General features: G+C 41.9%; 1 protein-coding gene across 2 annotated transcripts in view; it reads right to left on the bottom strand.

Annotated features, from left to right (window-relative positions):
* The window catches only part of ARID2 (AT-rich interaction domain 2), a 105,883-nt gene extending 90,959 nt beyond the window's left edge, over nt 1-14,924 (bottom strand). Inside the window, exons 1-4 of one of the 2 annotated variants that reach the window (XM_030479864.1) lie at nt 14,881-14,924; nt 13,942-14,052; nt 13,688-13,781; nt 12,460-12,557 (exon numbers count right to left, since the gene is read on the bottom strand). In XM_030479864.1, coding sequence (XP_030335724.1) covers nt 12,460-12,557; nt 13,688-13,781; nt 13,942-14,033 — 284 coding nt within the window. In that variant the 5' untranslated portion in view covers nt 14,034-14,052; nt 14,881-14,924. Of the gene's footprint in view, nt 1-12,459; nt 12,558-13,687; nt 13,782-13,941; nt 14,524-14,880 lie in introns of those variants that run through there. The other variant, XM_030479863.1, reaches the window with a different exon arrangement.
* Between the last annotated feature and the right edge of the window lie 3,212 nt (nt 14,925-18,136).

Here is an 18,136-nt window from a genome sequence, read left to right as displayed (position 1 = left end):
CCTTTCTCCCTGCAAGCTATTTAAGGAAGAGATAAAATCCTTTATTTGATTATATGCAATTGTGTGCGCTTATGATATTCTAATATAGGGATAAAAGTAACAGTAATTGTGATGATGACAGATTTTTTAAATCAAAACGAAAATGGTAAATTCAGTGTTAATGAAAAATATAAACTAACAGAACAGAAAGTAATTCTGTTCATGCAGGCACTGGGTAGTGCAAGCAAAGATGCAGAAGAACTACTATAAGCTTTGTACCAGTAAATCAGAACTTCACTGTAGAAAGCAGATGGTACAATTCAAGTCAGAGACCACTCACCACTTTTACAAATAATGACAGCCTTCACTCAGCAGCACCCAAGCATCCGGGCCACAAGTCAGTTAATATCCAGTGACAATTTAAATGAGGAGTTGGCGACTGAAGACTAACTTATCAGCATTAGATTACATAATCCTTCCTTTTCCTTCTTACAGTATCTACCCCATCCGCCCTTCCAGTGTTCTCTCCCACCAGCATTCCCACATTCCTGTCTCCTCACCCAATGCATGAATGCACCCGGCTCACTCTATGTTCACATTCCTTCCCTTCGCAGTTCGACTACCCGTGCTCAAAGGATCTTTTCTCCCCACTCACTAAAATATCTCCAGACACCCCTTGTTGCTTCTCTCTTTGGCCTACAGGAGAAGCAGCTTGCCCCAAGTGGAGGCAGAATTAGCATTGTGCCTTTCCAGCTGGGTAGCTGACTACTCAGAGTACAAGTGTTTTCTACCACCAGCCCACCAACCTAGCAGTCCCCATGCACCTTAGAGCCTCCAAGCTGCACATTTGGATCAATCAACTGCCTGGAGATGTGCATCTTTCCCATGGTCAGCTACCAAATCGAGAAATATATGAAGTCTCTGAAGCCGCAAACCATAGTAAACACATATCATCTGAATCAAAAAACCCTGAGGAAAGACACAGCCCTGAGAGTCACTTCCACCTGGTGGCCTTCTACAGCAGAATCCTGTGCAGTGCACTCTTTACAGTTTCATCTACTAAGGCAATCAGATCCATAGTCCTATACATTTACATTGCTGCTGTGTTACACAGTATGTGAACAATCATATTTATGTTGTATCTACTTCACCATGACTTTCCATCATTATATCTACAATATAAGAAAAGGTTTGAATCATACTTATTTTGACTTTGAGTACCAGAAGTCAGCAATATTGCAGAACCTACTACACTAGTGAAATTCTAATAATAATAATAACAAAAAAAAAAAAAAGAGCAAATTATTTTACAAGTTTCTGAAAACAAGAAATAATGGTAACAGCCTTTTGTTTTCCTTACTTAGCTAGATCACCAAGCGGCCTCCTCCTCTCCCCAAAAACACAAGCTTCAATTAATTTACTCCTACAAAAAACAAATCCTGCTGCTTTCATAAACTCTTTAAAAAGAAAACAACCACCAAATCTTGAGTCTGCAACTTTTGTTTACATGCAAAGACCTCCTGGAGACAACTAAAGAAATGAACACTGTTTACACCCATTTCAGTATCTTAAGTTTTGAATATATCTTTGTTGATTTCACTTTTTTAGTTTCTTTCCTCGTTAAAGCAGACACATTCTGTGTTAATATACATGGTCTGGCTCTTACACATCAGGCACACTGCTGGACTGACACAGGATGCCACTGATTTTAGCCCAGCTCTGAAGAGGGATGATATTGTCCCTAAGCACATCTAGAGAGAATTCCACATGGCTAAAAGTCTACAAACACAACTCTTACAGCAGACCCACCGAAGTACCAAGTCGCCATAAAACTAACAGAGTGGTTTTGGTTTCTATCAGGCACATAAACTTATCGACAATCATAATTTTAAACTGCATCACACACAAATATCCATACAGAAATATATCAGTACATTTAGGGAAGCTAAAGTGTGTTTGTTTACAGTTACATGTAGAACAGTAGATTAAGTCGCTTTTTTCATTGATCTTAATAAGCACTTTCTTCAACAGCTGGACTAACTCTGTTTAAAGTATAATTAAACTGTTTATTAGGAGAATGAAAGCCACTACAGAAAAATGGGATTTATGTACTGGTAATGTAAAAACTTAAAGAGAAAAAAAATCTTGTATTCATCTGTGACAAACCCCACCTTTCTAGGAATATAACTATTTCAGTAATAACAGTATATTAACTACAGTAAGAAAACAATACTAAATGCAATGAAGTCATTGTCACCAAGTATTTTGATTTTCTAACCTTTTATGCTTTTACTATGATTCCATATGCGCTAACGTAACATCTTTCTAATTAATAACTTCATATGGAGAAGCACATGGCATTAAACAGAATAACAAGTTTAGCTAAGTTTGAAGGAAATAAACTAGTCTGAAGCGTTAAAAAAATGCTTACTGAAAGCATTCCAAGCTGTACGGTAGTTACGACGCTGTATAGTCTTCAAATCCAATTAAACACAGTAATTCACTACAGGGGTCAGCCTCTGCATGTAATTGTGCTCAGAAACAAATATTTCACTAAGAAAAGGAAATAAATATGTATTTCTATACCTTAGAGTTAGAAAAATGACCTTGGAAGAACAAGCAAAATGCACACCAATGCTGCAATGCCTGAGTGGGTCTGCAGAGTACCTGAAAGCACATTTTTCAGGTGTGTGAAATACCCTTTAGATATCTGTATGAATCCTGTGAATACTGCATGTCCACAGCTGCAGAATTTTTTTTTCAGGTACCATGGAATCTATTATTGTTTTGCTGTAAAAGTCAGTATTTTACTGTTGCTAGGCACCTGACACTTAGTGCTTTGTCCTCTTGCCCTTTTACCTGCATACACCTTTTCTTTCCTTCAATTTTACAATCAGGAATTAATTTGATTACGGTAAATATGCCACGTGCAGTCAATGGGTACAGACATCAAGGGGTCAAGGAAGGGAAGATGAATTTCAGCCTGCAGTCGGAGATTGACAAAATGATGATTAGCAGAGAATGAGACAAAAAGACCTGTGAGCTAGGCAGCCAGGGTAAGCAGCATCACAACAGCAAAACCCCCTCAGCCCACAAGCAAAGGAAAGGATTTCTGAATTGGCCCACGCAGGTAACACCATGGAAGCCAAGTCAGTGGGGCAAAGATGCCCAGAAAGCACACCAAAAACCTCCTTCAAAATAACTAATAAGGAGATTAATCAATTACCACGTTGAACAGTGAGTCAGAACTATCTGTCTATATATTGGGAGGTTGGGGGAGAACGGTATCTCACAGCAATACAGAAGATTAATACTGCCATGGAATTTATTCCCATATCCCACAGAGAGCACAAGGTTCTATTATGAAGAATACTCTCCAGAGACAAAGTTAAGGTTGCACATTCACACTTAAATGAGGTCATTCCTGGTGTTTTGGGTTTTTATTTCCAGGTATTTACTGTGCAACTGTACCATTATATGCACATATACTGTCAGAAATGTGAATTTTCCTAGGTTTTCATAAATGGTATTGGGGGGCGAAAAGTGTCCAAGAAACAGCTCTCTAACCTCCAGTGTTCCAAAGCTCTACTATCCCCTCCAAAATTACATAGCACATATGTGAATTCTGTGACATGGCACTGTTTACCTGGAAATTGCCTGAGTTCTACATAATTTAATTGAGGTCACTAAAACCCAGGTACTCCTGAGGAAAATAACCATGTAAGGGAAGAACTGTTCGCAAGCTTATTTCCGCAAGTTTCCTTTTAATACAAATATACTTCTTAAAAAACAAATGCACAGAGAGTCTACACTTATCCTACACCATAATAATTGTTAAAATACTCAGAACATGCCAGATTTACCCCTAAATTATTTTCATTTAGATTAATTAAGCCCCTGGGATGTATCCCAAACAAAAAGCTACCCCAACACATTACGTCCCAGTAACACAGGTTGTTACAGCACTTGAAAGAACTTCAACAGACCTACTCCAAGTTAGTCACATGATTTAGTGATTTACAGAGCTGAGAATCTCTACATGCGGATTATCATGGCAGCACAGCAACCTTTGGACTGGGAGGCAGAGGCCAACCAGCAGACGTCACAGCACGTAACAATGGAGAAATGCATGCAGCCTTAAGTATGACCCATCCAAACTGCAGCAAACAAACATGAAAAGTCCAGCAAATGTTGTGAGAGAAACCTCTCTGCAACAGAATGATAGCCTTACTTTACAGGATTTTTATGTATTTTAGGCAGCTACGGATTGATAAGTAACACTTGTAAATTATTCTGGAAGACTACTAATCTGAACAGTTGCTCCTCCCACACCAATAAAAAAGGAAAATGGTATGAACACAGTTCGTTCTTGCAGACAAACATGCTCCAGTGCATCACTCAACAGAACTCTGCTCTATTATAATAGTATGCAATCCCTCTTGCAGCATAGCTGGCTTGCTACAATGTAGCTGGAGTTAAATGCATGCACATTCAGCTTAAAGATAGGAAAACAAAACGTAGAGAACTCAGTGTCACTACCTTATTGCTGAAAATGTAATTCAGGTCTGCTTAGACTTGAACTTGTTCCTCCAAGGAGACTGTATTTTAGATCTGATACCTAGCTCACTAATCTAGTACCTCAGGCAAAGCCTAAGCTCACTATTCTGGGTACCATCTTGCTGTTTTATTATCCTTCCTTAAGATAAGCTTCTTTCTTTCAACCGTTCCAATATTTCTCTGCTTAGGTATCCCAAGTTTATTTATTCCCTCGGGAATAAAGATTGTTCTTCCCCTCATCTGTGCTATATTTTTTGCTTCTCAACACTGCAGAGGGCGAACAAGCTTATGAATACTTTTATTCTCCTCATATATTCCTTATTTATATTAATTTTCAAATATTTAAGATATGACACAGAAGTATGAAGAGACACAATCCCTGCATTAAAGAGCATACAGTCTCACACTTCCCTGTGAGACAGGTAAACAAACAACAGTATACGCACTTTATAAATATGAATAAAAAGATGGCAAATGATTTAACTAAGGCCAAAGAGTAAATACGTATCAGACAGGTAACCAGAAACAAGACGATGTGATGTGATCTCTGGCCTATACCCAATTCCCTCTATGAACTATGTGTCTTCTAATAAAGTGGACAGGTACTACAGTTACTCCAAGTAGTCCCATTTAAGGTGCAAGACACCACTCTGACACTCTAAACTAGCATTTTAAAACAAAACATAGCAAAACAAACTACAGACAACCCATTCTCATGATCTGTTACATACCCAGTGTTCAGCTTTCCAATTCACAGAACATAACATTATCCTGTTTTATTTTTCAAACCGTGCTTCCTCAGCTATTGCTTAAGGAGGAATTTTAAGACAGTAAATAACAGTAGCCCCCTTTTATGGATGGTTTAACTAAGGCTCAGGAATAAGAAATTAAAAAAGACAAAATAAAAGGTACCTTTACTGTATTTGGATCTCATTCCTACTTGCCATGCACCATAAAAGCAACAATCTGAACCTCTCAGTACCTCTAGTACCTCACCTCTAAAAATTAACAAATTATACTTTTCTATTTCAAATTATACTTTCCTCTTTCATTACTTGCGAAAGTGTGGAAGGAGTTAGAAAAGGAAAAAAAAAAGTATGGAAGTCTTTTCTATCGAGATTTGACTGCAAATAAGCAAAGTAATGAAAGCCTACTAGCTCTAAAATAATCAAAACACCCTTTTCTTAGCCCAGGCTTACTCCACTTTGCAAGGAAAGAAGCAATATCCTTGCATTCCACATGCACTCTTGATCTTCTTGTAAGACGCTTACAGTTTATTCAAACCTAAGATGTTACCACAGCTATTAATTTTAAAGCATAAATTAATTTTGATACTGTTTCAGTTACATATTAGAAAATGATCACAACATAAATTTCCACCAATTATTAGAAGATTCAGTACAGCCTGTAAGTCACCACAGTTATTACAGTGTTGCCTGAAACTTGCTCTTTGTAGTTTATTAGTTCTCACATCTGTCTAGCTAAGCTTTCAAGTTAAACAACCAGAATTCTGTATTAAAACTGAAAAACATTCACCCCTCCCCAAAGAAACCAATATATTTCAGTTTAGCAGCAGTGATTTAAGTCATTTCTAACAAAAAGCTTGCAAGAAAATAACCAGGAAGAGAAAATACGTTAACATTCATCACACTGATTTTTCACAACATTTTTCAGTAGTAAAGAGGAGTTCTGAAGGAAAAGCTCAAAAACTTTGGTAGAGGCCAAACTCATCTGCATAGTGACTACTACCACAACATAACTGTAAGAAAGAGCAATTTTAAGGTAGTTATGTTTCCTTTCACCTGCTGCTTGCTCTCCTCAGAAGAGGCCTTATGCAAACTGTATTGTGAAAGTTCTATTTTCTTCTAAGCAGATTCCCAGCAACTCTAACATCCATGCTAATAAGTAACTTCTACTGAGAGACATTCTAAGATTTTAACAACATATTTAACTTCCCTAAATAAAGCTTTGTAGCATGAACAGTAACTAGTCTTGACTGTATGTGGACCGTATTATTACAGTACAAATAAAAATTCCCCCTCCAACTATGGAAAAAATTTTCTTCAGACTTCAAAGCAAGGGCTCAGACATCCAACTGAAACACAGATTACAGTTCTTATGTTGGGGGGGGAGGGATAATTTTAAAAAGAAATAATAAAAATGTCATCCATCTATTTGTTTCCTGTCTTGCCAATGACTGCAGGATTCGTGACAAAAATTAAGTGTAACAGATTCCACAGGTAAATTCTGTAGCACTGCAACAGAAGTCTGTAGCTATGCAAGATGAAAGCCTTCGTTATAGCCTTATTCAGGGCTGGACAAAACCTGTAAGGTCATCTGGTCCCTTTCTCTGCCATTTCTTGGGCTCATTACCTGTTGCACATGTATTAATGTCCTGACCAGGCTAGTTCTGAATGACCCACGGTGTGGGTGTCCCCCCTTCTCCACCTGGCATACTATTCAGAAGGTATGCAGGTGTATCTTGAGGCTTTTTGTGCTGCTGTCTGCTCTGAATTTTCACCCTCAGCTTACACATTCACGCAGCCTCTTATTTAAAACTCTCTCCCTTTTAAATATTGGGCCCTTCAAAATGCTTGTAAGATATCATTTCCCCTTCTCTCCTAAAATGTTCATTCAGGCAAGCAAAACATACTTATTTCTCAAATCTTTTTTTTTTTTTTAATCAATTAGTCCCTTCAGCCTTCTTAACATCTTGCTGCTCTTCTCTAAGCTTCTGTTAAGTTGCCCCACCTGTTGCTAAGGCTTTCTGAAAGTAGAACAGTACTCCAAATACAGTCACACAATCTCTCACAAGACCTCATCTCCCACTTGTTCAGTGCCTCTGTGGATGCAACCTAAACTTGTTCTGATTTTTACGAAGTTTGTATATCATATTGCAAACTGGGGCCTGTTCTTCCTTTCAGAAGCATGCACAAATCCCTTTCATACGAAAGGGAGTTGGGTGCACACAACTGACACGATTATCAGGCCCATGGTATCACTCCTAACCCTTTTTCAGCAATACTGTTTTCCAGGTTATTCCCTCACAATGAATACCTGTTTTGGATTACTGTCCCTCAACTGTTTTAGCTTGCGTTTTCCAAACTAAATTTCATTTGTATTTTCCAACAATGTACGTCATTTCTTTAGATAACCTTTTCTGCCCTGACTTGTGTTTAACTCTTCCCACTACCAATGTCTGCTAATGTCACAACTCTACTATTCACCTGCTCTTAAAGTTCATCAATCCAGACATTAAATATGCCTAAAACGGTGAAACTTGTATTATTACATGCATATGTAAGCACTGGTGCTACTCTTTTAGCACCTAAAACTGCTGTGACTCACCAAGTCTATTCTTTATACTTTGCTCTATTTTTGTTTATGGTCCCTCAACGAATTTTTCATTCAGATGTCTATCCACATACGTAAATAATTTGTTAACGAGAGATTTTGAGAGGTATTTGAATTTTAGAAAACATGCACAATATTACTACAGCTACAACTTTCTCTTCATCCACTGGAGCCTTGAACCTGCAATCGGATCTGTCAAGCAAGCCAGTCCTGTACTCACTGATCTGTGTGCAGATGCTGTTGCAGTATTAGATCCTAATTTTAAACACTGAGCAAGAACAACAAAGAAAACTCTTTTGAAGTAATTTTGCTTCGAAAATTCCAGGCTGCTTATTATTGTTTCCCTAGTATTTCTGTCATTATTTTACTAGGAACACAATCTCTTAAATTTATCTAAACAGAAATAAATTTATCTAGTTCTTCAGCTCCTGCTCCAAACCCCTAACCCCCCCCCTTTTTTTTTGTAAGGAATTAGTACTATTATTCAATTTCTTAGTGGCATCTTGGAGATCAAATTACTTTCAAATATCTTCAGATCTTTCAAGAACTCCCTCTTTTGTTGTCAGTAACTATTTTGCATGATTCTGATTCTTAACTGCTCACACTTTTTCATTCTACTATATATGGAATTTCAGGAAATTCAGCATAATGGCTTGCGTTTATAACTTTATGCAACTTCTCATTTATGAGCTGACCTCCTTCCTCTCTCTTTGACTTCCCCTTACCTGTTCAATATTTACAACAGCAAATTCTTATTCACCTTTAACTCACTCACTTCTGCTGCCTTTACCAGAAGCTTACAATATATACCTGCTTCCTGCCTTTCAGATACTCTCTGCAGAACTGAGACTTCAACTTACTTTACCTTACACTTAGTCCTTTCACATAATTTCTCTTCCTGCAGACAAATACCTTTTAAAAACAAACTGATTTTTAATCCAGTTAGGCATACTTTATTTACACATTCAGTTTACAAGGTCTCTCACTCACCAAGAACAGATTAAGACCCACAACAGAAATAAATGTACCGCTTACGCTCACATGAAAACCAGCAGAACCTTACACTAACATATGAGGTCACATAAGCCCAATTCTTTGCAGGATTGTAACCTAATCAACCATTAACATAAAAACCAGGCTATATTTCATGTTAACTTTCTTTTCACCTACTGCACGTTTACCAACTAACAAAAATGTAAAAGCATGCTCACATTACTGATGTTTACATTTATTACCCCATATTAAAATATTTTCATTAACATTATAAAATAATCTTTAGAGAAGCATTTAGAAAATGCTTTACTAATTCACCTCAATTGAGATGAAACATCTAATTTGCACTACATCCAAGAGAATTACATTCTCTGATGCTGTAGAGACTTACAGAACCACATTAACAAGTACAGTCTATCAATGGTTATCGGCACTGTGGCTTTTGACTGCTCACTAAGAACCACAGTACATAAATTACTTCACCTGTCAGACAGCTCAAAGCAACACAGGCACAAAGTCTGAACGGTTCAGACTTTCCCTATTATAAATAACTTTTTCCAGTGAGAGAAAAGAGGGGGCAGTGCAAGGGAGAAGGGGTAGACAGGATTGGCTATCATGTATTCAAATATCACCTATCATAAAGCCTATCAGAATTCTATCAGAAGTTTAAACAATTCACACCTTTAATGAAGCCTAACATACATTCCCAAAGACACACAGCAAAATTCCACAACAGTCAAAATGAAAAAAGTTCTTTAAACAAAAAAGACACACTTCACACTGCCTACAAAAACCATAACCTGATGCTTGTCCTGCAAAACATTCAGTTTGATCAAGCCAACAGGACTACTGACATCACACAAATAATTCAACTTTCTAAATAATTTACATAGGAATTTGAAGTCAAAATGACAGCATTCTTAGGGATAACACAGCAAAACGAGCAAGTAGTCCATGCAGCTTGAGATCTTATCTCAGTGAACATGGCATGCCAGATGTTTCATAGAAAGAAGCAACTTACATCACAAACCATCACAAATCCAAATCTGCAAACGTATTCATGTAGGTACAGACCACTGAATCCCTCTGAATTCAACAGGGTCCCATCTGCCATGCAGATCCCTCACTTCACAGGACACCCAACATACAATTGGATAAAAAAATTATATAAAAGTTGGTAGGCCTCAGTTTGTTTGGCTTTGTTTGCAAAGTCATTACAATACAGAGGCCAAAATTATAGCCGTTCTTGAGACTCAAGAGGAGTGTTTGGTTTTTTTTTTTTCCCCCCAAGGGTAATTGCTCAGCAGTTCATGAAAATCTCACCCTATAAGAAACCTCAGGTTATGTTCTTCAACACAGATAAACAAGACCCTTTTTACAAATTTACCATTACAGCATTTTTTCTTTCCCTATAACCACATTCTCCCCCCCCCAAAAAACCCTTCTAGGTTAAAGCCAAACAAACACTAACCTAGGAGTGATACATGTGTATATTCAGAGTCTTATTACTGCACATGAAAGGAGGTGAACTCAGCTGGGTAACAGTTCACATCAAACTTACATTATGTGAGAAGCAACAGTGAGTAAAGCAGTAACTTCAAAAAAATAAAAAAATAAGAACCAAACCAAAAAAGAAAACAAACACTAAAACCCAATCAACCCCAACACTCTTGACAGGTTATCTCAGAATGGCTTAAGTAAATCACAAAGATTACAATAAAAGACATTTTAAAAGATTCTTCATCTTAATTGTTTATCAACTTTCTCTTCTAAATTCCAAGTAAATAAAAAACCTTTCAATTATTCGTATGTTATCATTTTTACATATTTGCAGCAACTGTATTTTAAATTATGTCAGTACCAGCATGCTAATAACATTTTTGTATGTCTGATTCTAAATTAAAAAATAGTCTCCTATTAAAAATTAATAGTCATTAGAAAGCTAAATTAATTGTGTTAACTGTCACAGCACATAAATGCCTTCAAAATACAGATGAAAATACAAATGACATACAACCTTCTACTGCAAAAAGTTAGGCCATTCAAGCACTTATAAAATATGGAAATACAAAGGAAAAGGTAAAACCCCAAAAAACTATCACTTTGCAAATTATACGTAAAATCTAGTCAACTAATAGACTACATGGCCCAACAGAAAAACTCAAAAAGCAAAAACCTGCTTTCTATGATCTGACAAATCTTCAGCAACACTTATCCCAGTACTTCAGTGCTATGTAGTAGAGTTAAAAAAAGAAAAGGAAAAAAAAAAAAAAAAAAAAAAAAAGGCAGAGAAGGACATCCTAAAGTGGAGCTTCCCACTTCATTCCAAGGCCTGCTACCAATCATAAACTTTACTAAAGCTATTAACAATGGTAATTTCTTTTCTTCGTCTGAATCTTAAAGCAATCATCTATCAGCACCAAAAAAAGAAAAATTCAGTAACTACAGATATCTGACTAAGGTTTTCCAGACATCACTGTAACTTAATAACTGCTCCTCTGTGCTATGAACTCTACAGCTTCAAGCTGGAAGTCAATCTAGGACAACCAATAGAAAGTGCACCTGTACAATTACTGCATTTCCTAATTCAGAAGGCCAAACTAGAGACAGATAAAGCTTGTGTGTACTCAGATCACCAAAACAGATCACCAAAAGCCCACACATCTTTTGTACATACTGCACATCTATATTATCATTAATTGCAATGAAAAATATCGTTTATATAATTCAGAAATAGAAAATTACATTCCTTAACCAATGTACATAAAACTTTATTCTAAATGAAATATAATTGTCTATATATAGCATCTAAAACCCTATATACACAATAATTTTTAAAATCTTTCACACAAAGAATAATCAGCAAAAGTTAATTTTTTTTTTAAAAAAGGCCATCTAGTAACTGAACAGCAGCACACACAGCAATTTAAAATATTCAATATGAACTCCATGCTACATTAAAAAATAATCTGCATCACAAAACAACCTGTACAATTTCAAGGAATGGAATCTTATTTTTAAAAAACTACAAAAATCTATTATTTTTCAAGTAACAGAAAAATCAGTTAGCTCTTTGTACTCTAAAATATAATGTATGCTGCTAGTAATTGATAACAATATAATTTCTCCAAAGCAGTCTACCTTCCTGTAGATGCATTTTCATTCAATGTCTGACCCCACTGAGCAGTAAACAAGTTTACATGTATCAACACATTTCAGTGCTCCAAAAATTAAGCTAAGTTTCTGCAACTACAATAGCATGATCTCAGTAACAGTCCTTCAGTACCGTCGTTCCAAAATAATCAATAAAAATGGCTCTGACATATATACTGTTTATATACTTGGGATCCCTTCAAAGTTTAAGGCTTGCAGATGTAGAATACAAAATAAAAATAACTACAAAACAGAATTACCTTTAACTGATCACTGCACCAGACCAGTAAGGAATTACAAGTTCTTTCTGCTTTATTTTATACCATTTTTAAAGAGCAGGGGTATTTTTATTATTGCAAACACTGAAACCCAAATATAATCCCACACTCAAAAATACTACTGCAACAGCTTGATAGCACTCACCGCAAGTAATACTGTTTTAAAGCGAAGGCAGCGTTAGAACAACTTCTGGGAAAGTTAAACTCCTCTACAATTTCTCCCCACTGATTCTTCTCTGATACCTGTCAAAAACAACACACACAGGCCGAGATACACAACGTACACATAAACACGTCGTTGACAGAGAACATCACAAAAAACCCACAAGCTGCCATGAAGCAAATAGATAAAAATATAAAAAGAAATAAACAGGAATGTATATGGGAATTAAGACTATATATTTTACTGACAGTCGGTGGTGCTTCCCCTTCGGGAATAATCCCGTTTCTCAGCGGTATTTTGCTGTATTTATTTTTTTAATATATGCATTTTTTTTCCGGGGGGGGGTGGGGAGGCGGCCGGGAGGGTTCGTATTGTTTTGGGGTTTGTTTGTTTGTGTTTTTACTGCCTGGACAATAACCAATCGGGAGTCCCTCTGTCGCCCCCTTTTAAATCCTGCCGCGGTCCGTTAAAAACCCGAAGAAGTTTAAAATGCTGCGGGGAAGCGGTGGCGGGGGCGCCCCCTGGCCCGCGGGGCGCGGGGGAGCCGGCCCGGGGGGTCCCCCCAGCACACAAACACACACACAGGCAGGCCTTTCTTTTGAGGCCTACATTTCTGTCCCTAGCCTTGAAGCCTAAAGATGGCTATTTGATTACACACCGTCTTGGGTGCCCCTTTTGTTATTTTTCCCCGGGAAGGGCTCGGAGGGCAGCGCCCGGCCCCCCCCGGCTGCGAGGATCGTTTCCTAGCCCATGCTCCGTGCCGATTATCGATGTTAAACATGCCCGCTAATTTTGAGTTGCACTAAAACTGCACTCAGACTCTCTCCTCTCTGCCTCTCCCTCTGTGAGAGAGAGAGAGAAACACACAGAGCTGCCACCACAAGCGAAAGAAACTGCCTCTCGCCGACCGAAGCCCTCTGTTCCCCCACCGCCTCCTCCCGGGGAAGGGGGGCAGGGGCGAGGGGCTCCGGCGGAGTCAGGAGCGGGGTGTGCGCGTACCCCCGGATCCCCCTTCATCGCTCCGCCGACAAGGCCAAGCCACCAACCTGCCTATCTGCTCGCTTCCTTCTTCCACCCCCCACCTTCTCTAACCGGCTTTAAATAGGACGGTTCCCGGCCACCCCGGCTCCCCCCGCCGCCCCCGGGGGTCAGAGAAGACTTTTAGGAAGAGGTTAGTGGGAGGGAAACCCAAATTAAAACTTCCACTCACCTTCCCAAATCCGCCTAAAGTGGTGACTCTGGTGTAGAGAGCGTGAAGATCCAGCTCCTTCCCACCCACCACGGGGATCTTCTTAAAAGGAGACCTGCCAGAGGAGATACACACAAAACACCACAACTTGTCAGCTCTGCCCCCTTTTCTCCCCTCGCTGGGGCTGCCGTGTCCTTCAGGGAAGGGGCTGGAAGTTGGATCTGGTCGGTTTAAAAGCCTCCCCCCCTCCCGTTCCATCTCCCCATTTTCCTCACCCTCTGCTGTGGTGAAACTGCCGCAGCTCGTCCAGGAAAGCGAGTCCCTTTCTCCGCTGGTCTGCGTGGTTTTTACCCGTCGAATTTGCCATTTTTGTAATAAAAAAGGTTCTCGTAAAAAAAAAAAAAAAATCCAATTTAAAAAAAAAAAAAAAACGGCCGACAACAACAACAATCCGCGGCTCCTCCTTGTCTTTAAGAGACCCAGGTGCCCGTGCTCGGCCGGGGATCAGCCATGGAGAGGGGCTTGCTTAAAAAAAAGTTTAAAAGGAATAAGGGAGCCCAGAGAGTGTGGTAATTGCGAGTCCTGTCTCCACACAACACACAGCCAAAGAGGCAGGGAGGGAGAGGGGCACCTCTCAGTAATTCCTCCTCCCGCTGCTGCTGCCTCTCTCAGCACCACAAACCCAACCGATCCAGCCTGCACATGAGACTCAACATGGTGCTGCTGGATCACACAATGAATTGGGTTACTGTTGTGGTGGGGTGGGGGGGGAGCCGGAGTGAGGTATTGACAGTGTGTGTGTGTTACAGCCGCGGCTCCATGCGATCTCCCTCTCCCTCCCTCGCTCGCTCGCTCCCTCGCTCGCTCGCTCTCTCTCACACACACACTGTACAGCTACGGCAGCGGCGGCGGCGGCGGTGGCGGCGGCAGCGGGATTCACTTCTCTTCTCTCTCAGACAAAAAGATCTGAGGCCGCCGTGCTTCTGCCTGGACGAGAGCGCAACACAGCGGACCCCGGAGGCCACTCCCGGTACTGCACAAGGCAGCTCTAAAGGCAAAAGCCAGCGCAGCCCCAGCAAGCAGTTCCTGGCGGGGAACAATAGGCTCCTCTCGCCGCTAAGGGCTCATCTGCAATGTGCCGCAAACTTCACACAAAGCCGGGCGGAAAGAGGCGACGGAGAAGGAGAAGAGGGGAGGAAAAAAACGACTACTACCGGTTGTTCCGGGGCTCGGGGCCGGGGAAAGGGCCCTCCCTCGCCAGGCTCGCACCGATCGGCCTCTCTCCGTTGGCTGGCGGCGGTGGGGGGGGGCCGTCGGGGGGAGGGCAGGAAAGGTGGATTTGGAAAGCGGGGCCGAATTTTTTAATTGGACTAAGCCCAACGCCCTGAGTTCAAGGGGAGAGAAAACAACAACTGAAGGGGGCACTGGCGGATTTGGACTTTTGGAAAACTTTCCGTGTCCCCGGGCCTGAGGTGTTTCCAAGGGCAGGAAGTCGCCCCGGATGGCACGGCGGGGCCGCGTGCTGGGCCGGGGGGGGGCGCGGGAACCCCTCGTTTCGGGACGTGAGGTGTGGAAACCTCCCCAGAGGAGAATGGCGAGCGCTTTCCCGGGCAGGGGTGGCCTGGAGAGGTCTGCCACCAGCGGCCTGCGCTCTGGCTCACTTCATAAATGTTTATTTTTTTCCTTCGTTCCCTCAGAGATACTGTGGCCTGTAATCAAAGTGCTTTAGGACTGCTGTACACAGTCTAAGGCGCCTATATGTTCCTGTATATAGATAAATAGGACATACAGCATAAAGCCAATGGAGGAGGAAGGCCTTGGCCCTCGCTCTGCACGGGCAGTGCAGGCCGCGTTCCCCTCTGCCTGTGGTGTGTGCAGTGTTTGTAAGCACTCATCTCCTGACATGTTTTCCACCCAGGGGAGCCCAGGAGAAGACCTGCACGACAACCATGACGGAGACAGTGCCGCTTGGGGTAAACAGGAGAGAGAAAGGCCCGTGTGGTGAGCGGCACCTTCTGTCGAACCTTTGCTCCCCAGGCAAAGCTAGCGGTGGCCCAGGCGGGCATTTGTCCTTCCCTGGCACACAGACAGCTGCAGGTGAGCGCCTGCTCCGGTTCCAGGCGCTCTGGAGGAACATTTGCCCCTCACAGTCGATAGCCAAAATCCAAGGCCAGATCAGGCCCTTAGGGTTGGTTTTTTTAAGCTGAACTCATTAAAGTCAGTAAGGAGCTGTGTTTTAAAATCAATGGCACATTATGGCCTCAAGTGAGCACTTAAAGAAGAAAAACTATAATTTCTACTCCGTGTACTAAGTTCAGAAATAGTTTTTTCTCAAAAAAAAAAAAAAATCTTCTGACTCGAGTGCTGTTTCAGCTTGAATATAGCCATAGAGACATGAGATCTAGTAAGACGCTCGGTAAGATTTGCCCTGGGTTCACACTTTGGGGGGAGGGGAAGAGCAATCCCTCAGTTTCATATTAATACTCTGTATTCAAAGTTCTCTGTGTGTGGATGGAGTGGTGGTGTGCAGATTCCAGTGTAAGAAAAGAGTGTCTTATTCACTGTAGCATTAAGAGGCCCCCCTCCCCCTAAAATTAGACCTGCAGCAGATCCTGGTCTGCAGCTCCTGTCCGTGAGACTCTTGAGTTTCTGCTATTTCTGCAAGAGTATGGGTAAGAGTCCCAAAGCCACGATAATATGAACGAGAGAGGTTTAAAACAAGCGATTGACGGTCTAAATCGCTCTTTCAGACACACATACATACGCACACACACACAGCTAAACCTTCCCTCGCAGGAGGGCGGTGGTTTTTAATCATGCCCTAAAAATTCCTTCAGAGCAGGGGGTCTCCCTCCGCGAGGGGCAGTCGGCGGAGGTGAGTCCCTTTCCTCGCCCGGGTGCTCTGTGGAGGGGAGTGGGAGGCAGAGGGGAGGGTAGGCAAATTGCGTAGCAGGGCTAGGTGGGTTTCCATGCTAAGCGCAGCAATTGCGCACGGTCCCTTACGTAACTGTCAGCTGGGGATTCCCTAGACGGGGTCACTTTATTCAACCATTACACAGACCCCGGCCGCCGCTCCGGCGCACCCGGGCTGCCGGGGGCCGCCGCTACTGAGGCTGCGGCTGCGGCTCCGGCTTAGCGCGGCGGCTCCTCACAAAATGGCGGCGCCCGTGGAAGCGGCAGCCCCATTTTGTGCCCGGCAGAGCCTGTCAACAAAACGCCGACTTGGCCAAGGCTGAGGAACAGAAGGCGGCGGCTCGTTCGCGTTACAGAGAGCGGAGGGAGGAGAGCGAAGGATTTCACCGCCCTCCCGCCGCCGAGAGGAGACTTTCTATCAAGTGTGCGCGTTGGGGGAGGGAAGAGAGGGAGGTGAAGGGGGACGCGAGCAGCGAGCGAGTCAGAGGCTGCGTTATCCCAGTGCGGAGCTGCCGGAGCGGGGGAGGGGAACTCGAAGGCAGGCGGCCTTGGCGCTACCCGCGCCGGCTCTGCCGCTCCACGGGGCCCAGCCCGTGCGGATCCCAGATCTTCGGAGGCAGGGGGCCGGGGGAGCGGCCGGCGGCGCGGGGCGCGGCGGGCGCGGGAGCCCGGGGCTGCCTGGGCGAGAGGCGCTGCTCCCCGCTCTCGGCCGCCCGCGCAGCCCGGGTGGACGGGACCGTTCCTGTCGGATTCCGGCGAACCTGTAATGAGTGACAGGACGATCTAGCTCTTTGTGTAGCTAACTAGGTCACCATCAGCACTTAATTACTGTTTGTTTCATTTTAGTGCGTGCCTTATGAATAAACCGGCTATTAGGCTGATGCTTCCAGTAACACTACCCAGCAGCAAGGTACAAAATGTCTGAATTGGACTCTGATCTTGTGATGCCAGCCTCGTAATAACTACTGTTTTACATTAACGATGTCTTGGTTCTTGTAGCTTGGTTGTTCGGCTTATAGCTAAAATAGTTGGAGATCCCCTATGATCAGGTTGTGAAGCTGATGCTAGTATTACACCACCGGGTTTGTTGTTTTTACATTGGTGGAGGCTCCCCTCCTTTTTGAGGTAGAGAAAGGGCTTATGAATTAAGACCTGATTTTCTGATTTACCTGCCTTAATATGCATGCATTTTAGTGGTATTGAATAAAGGTGGTGACCAGTTTCTGGTGGAAGTGATAATTTTTAAATGTACTAAGATTACGTTGATGTTTAAAAATTGTATCTCTTGTTGCATATTAAAAGAGTCAAAGATTAAATGTAGGGCAAAAGGGGGGAAAAAATCTCGCTATTTAGAAAAATATCATCTTTTTATTGATCTCTAGTACCTGTCAATGCAACTTGAATTTATTGAAATTGTAAAATAAAACCTGTACTATTTAAATGACTTATAAAAGTTATCATATGCAATGAATCTCAATGGGTAAATGTTATGTGTGCAATGAGCATTCTTGCAGACAGACAGTGCAGGTCCAGTAGCCGAATTGTCACTATTCACTA

The sequence above is a fragment of the Strigops habroptila genome, chromosome 3 (genome assembly GCF_004027225.2).
Source record: "Strigops habroptila isolate Jane chromosome 3, bStrHab1.2.pri, whole genome shotgun sequence".
In the NCBI taxonomy this organism is placed as follows: domain Eukaryota; kingdom Metazoa; phylum Chordata; class Aves; order Psittaciformes; family Psittacidae; genus Strigops; species Strigops habroptila.
This window is presented reverse-complemented; position numbering and strand designations above follow the sequence as displayed.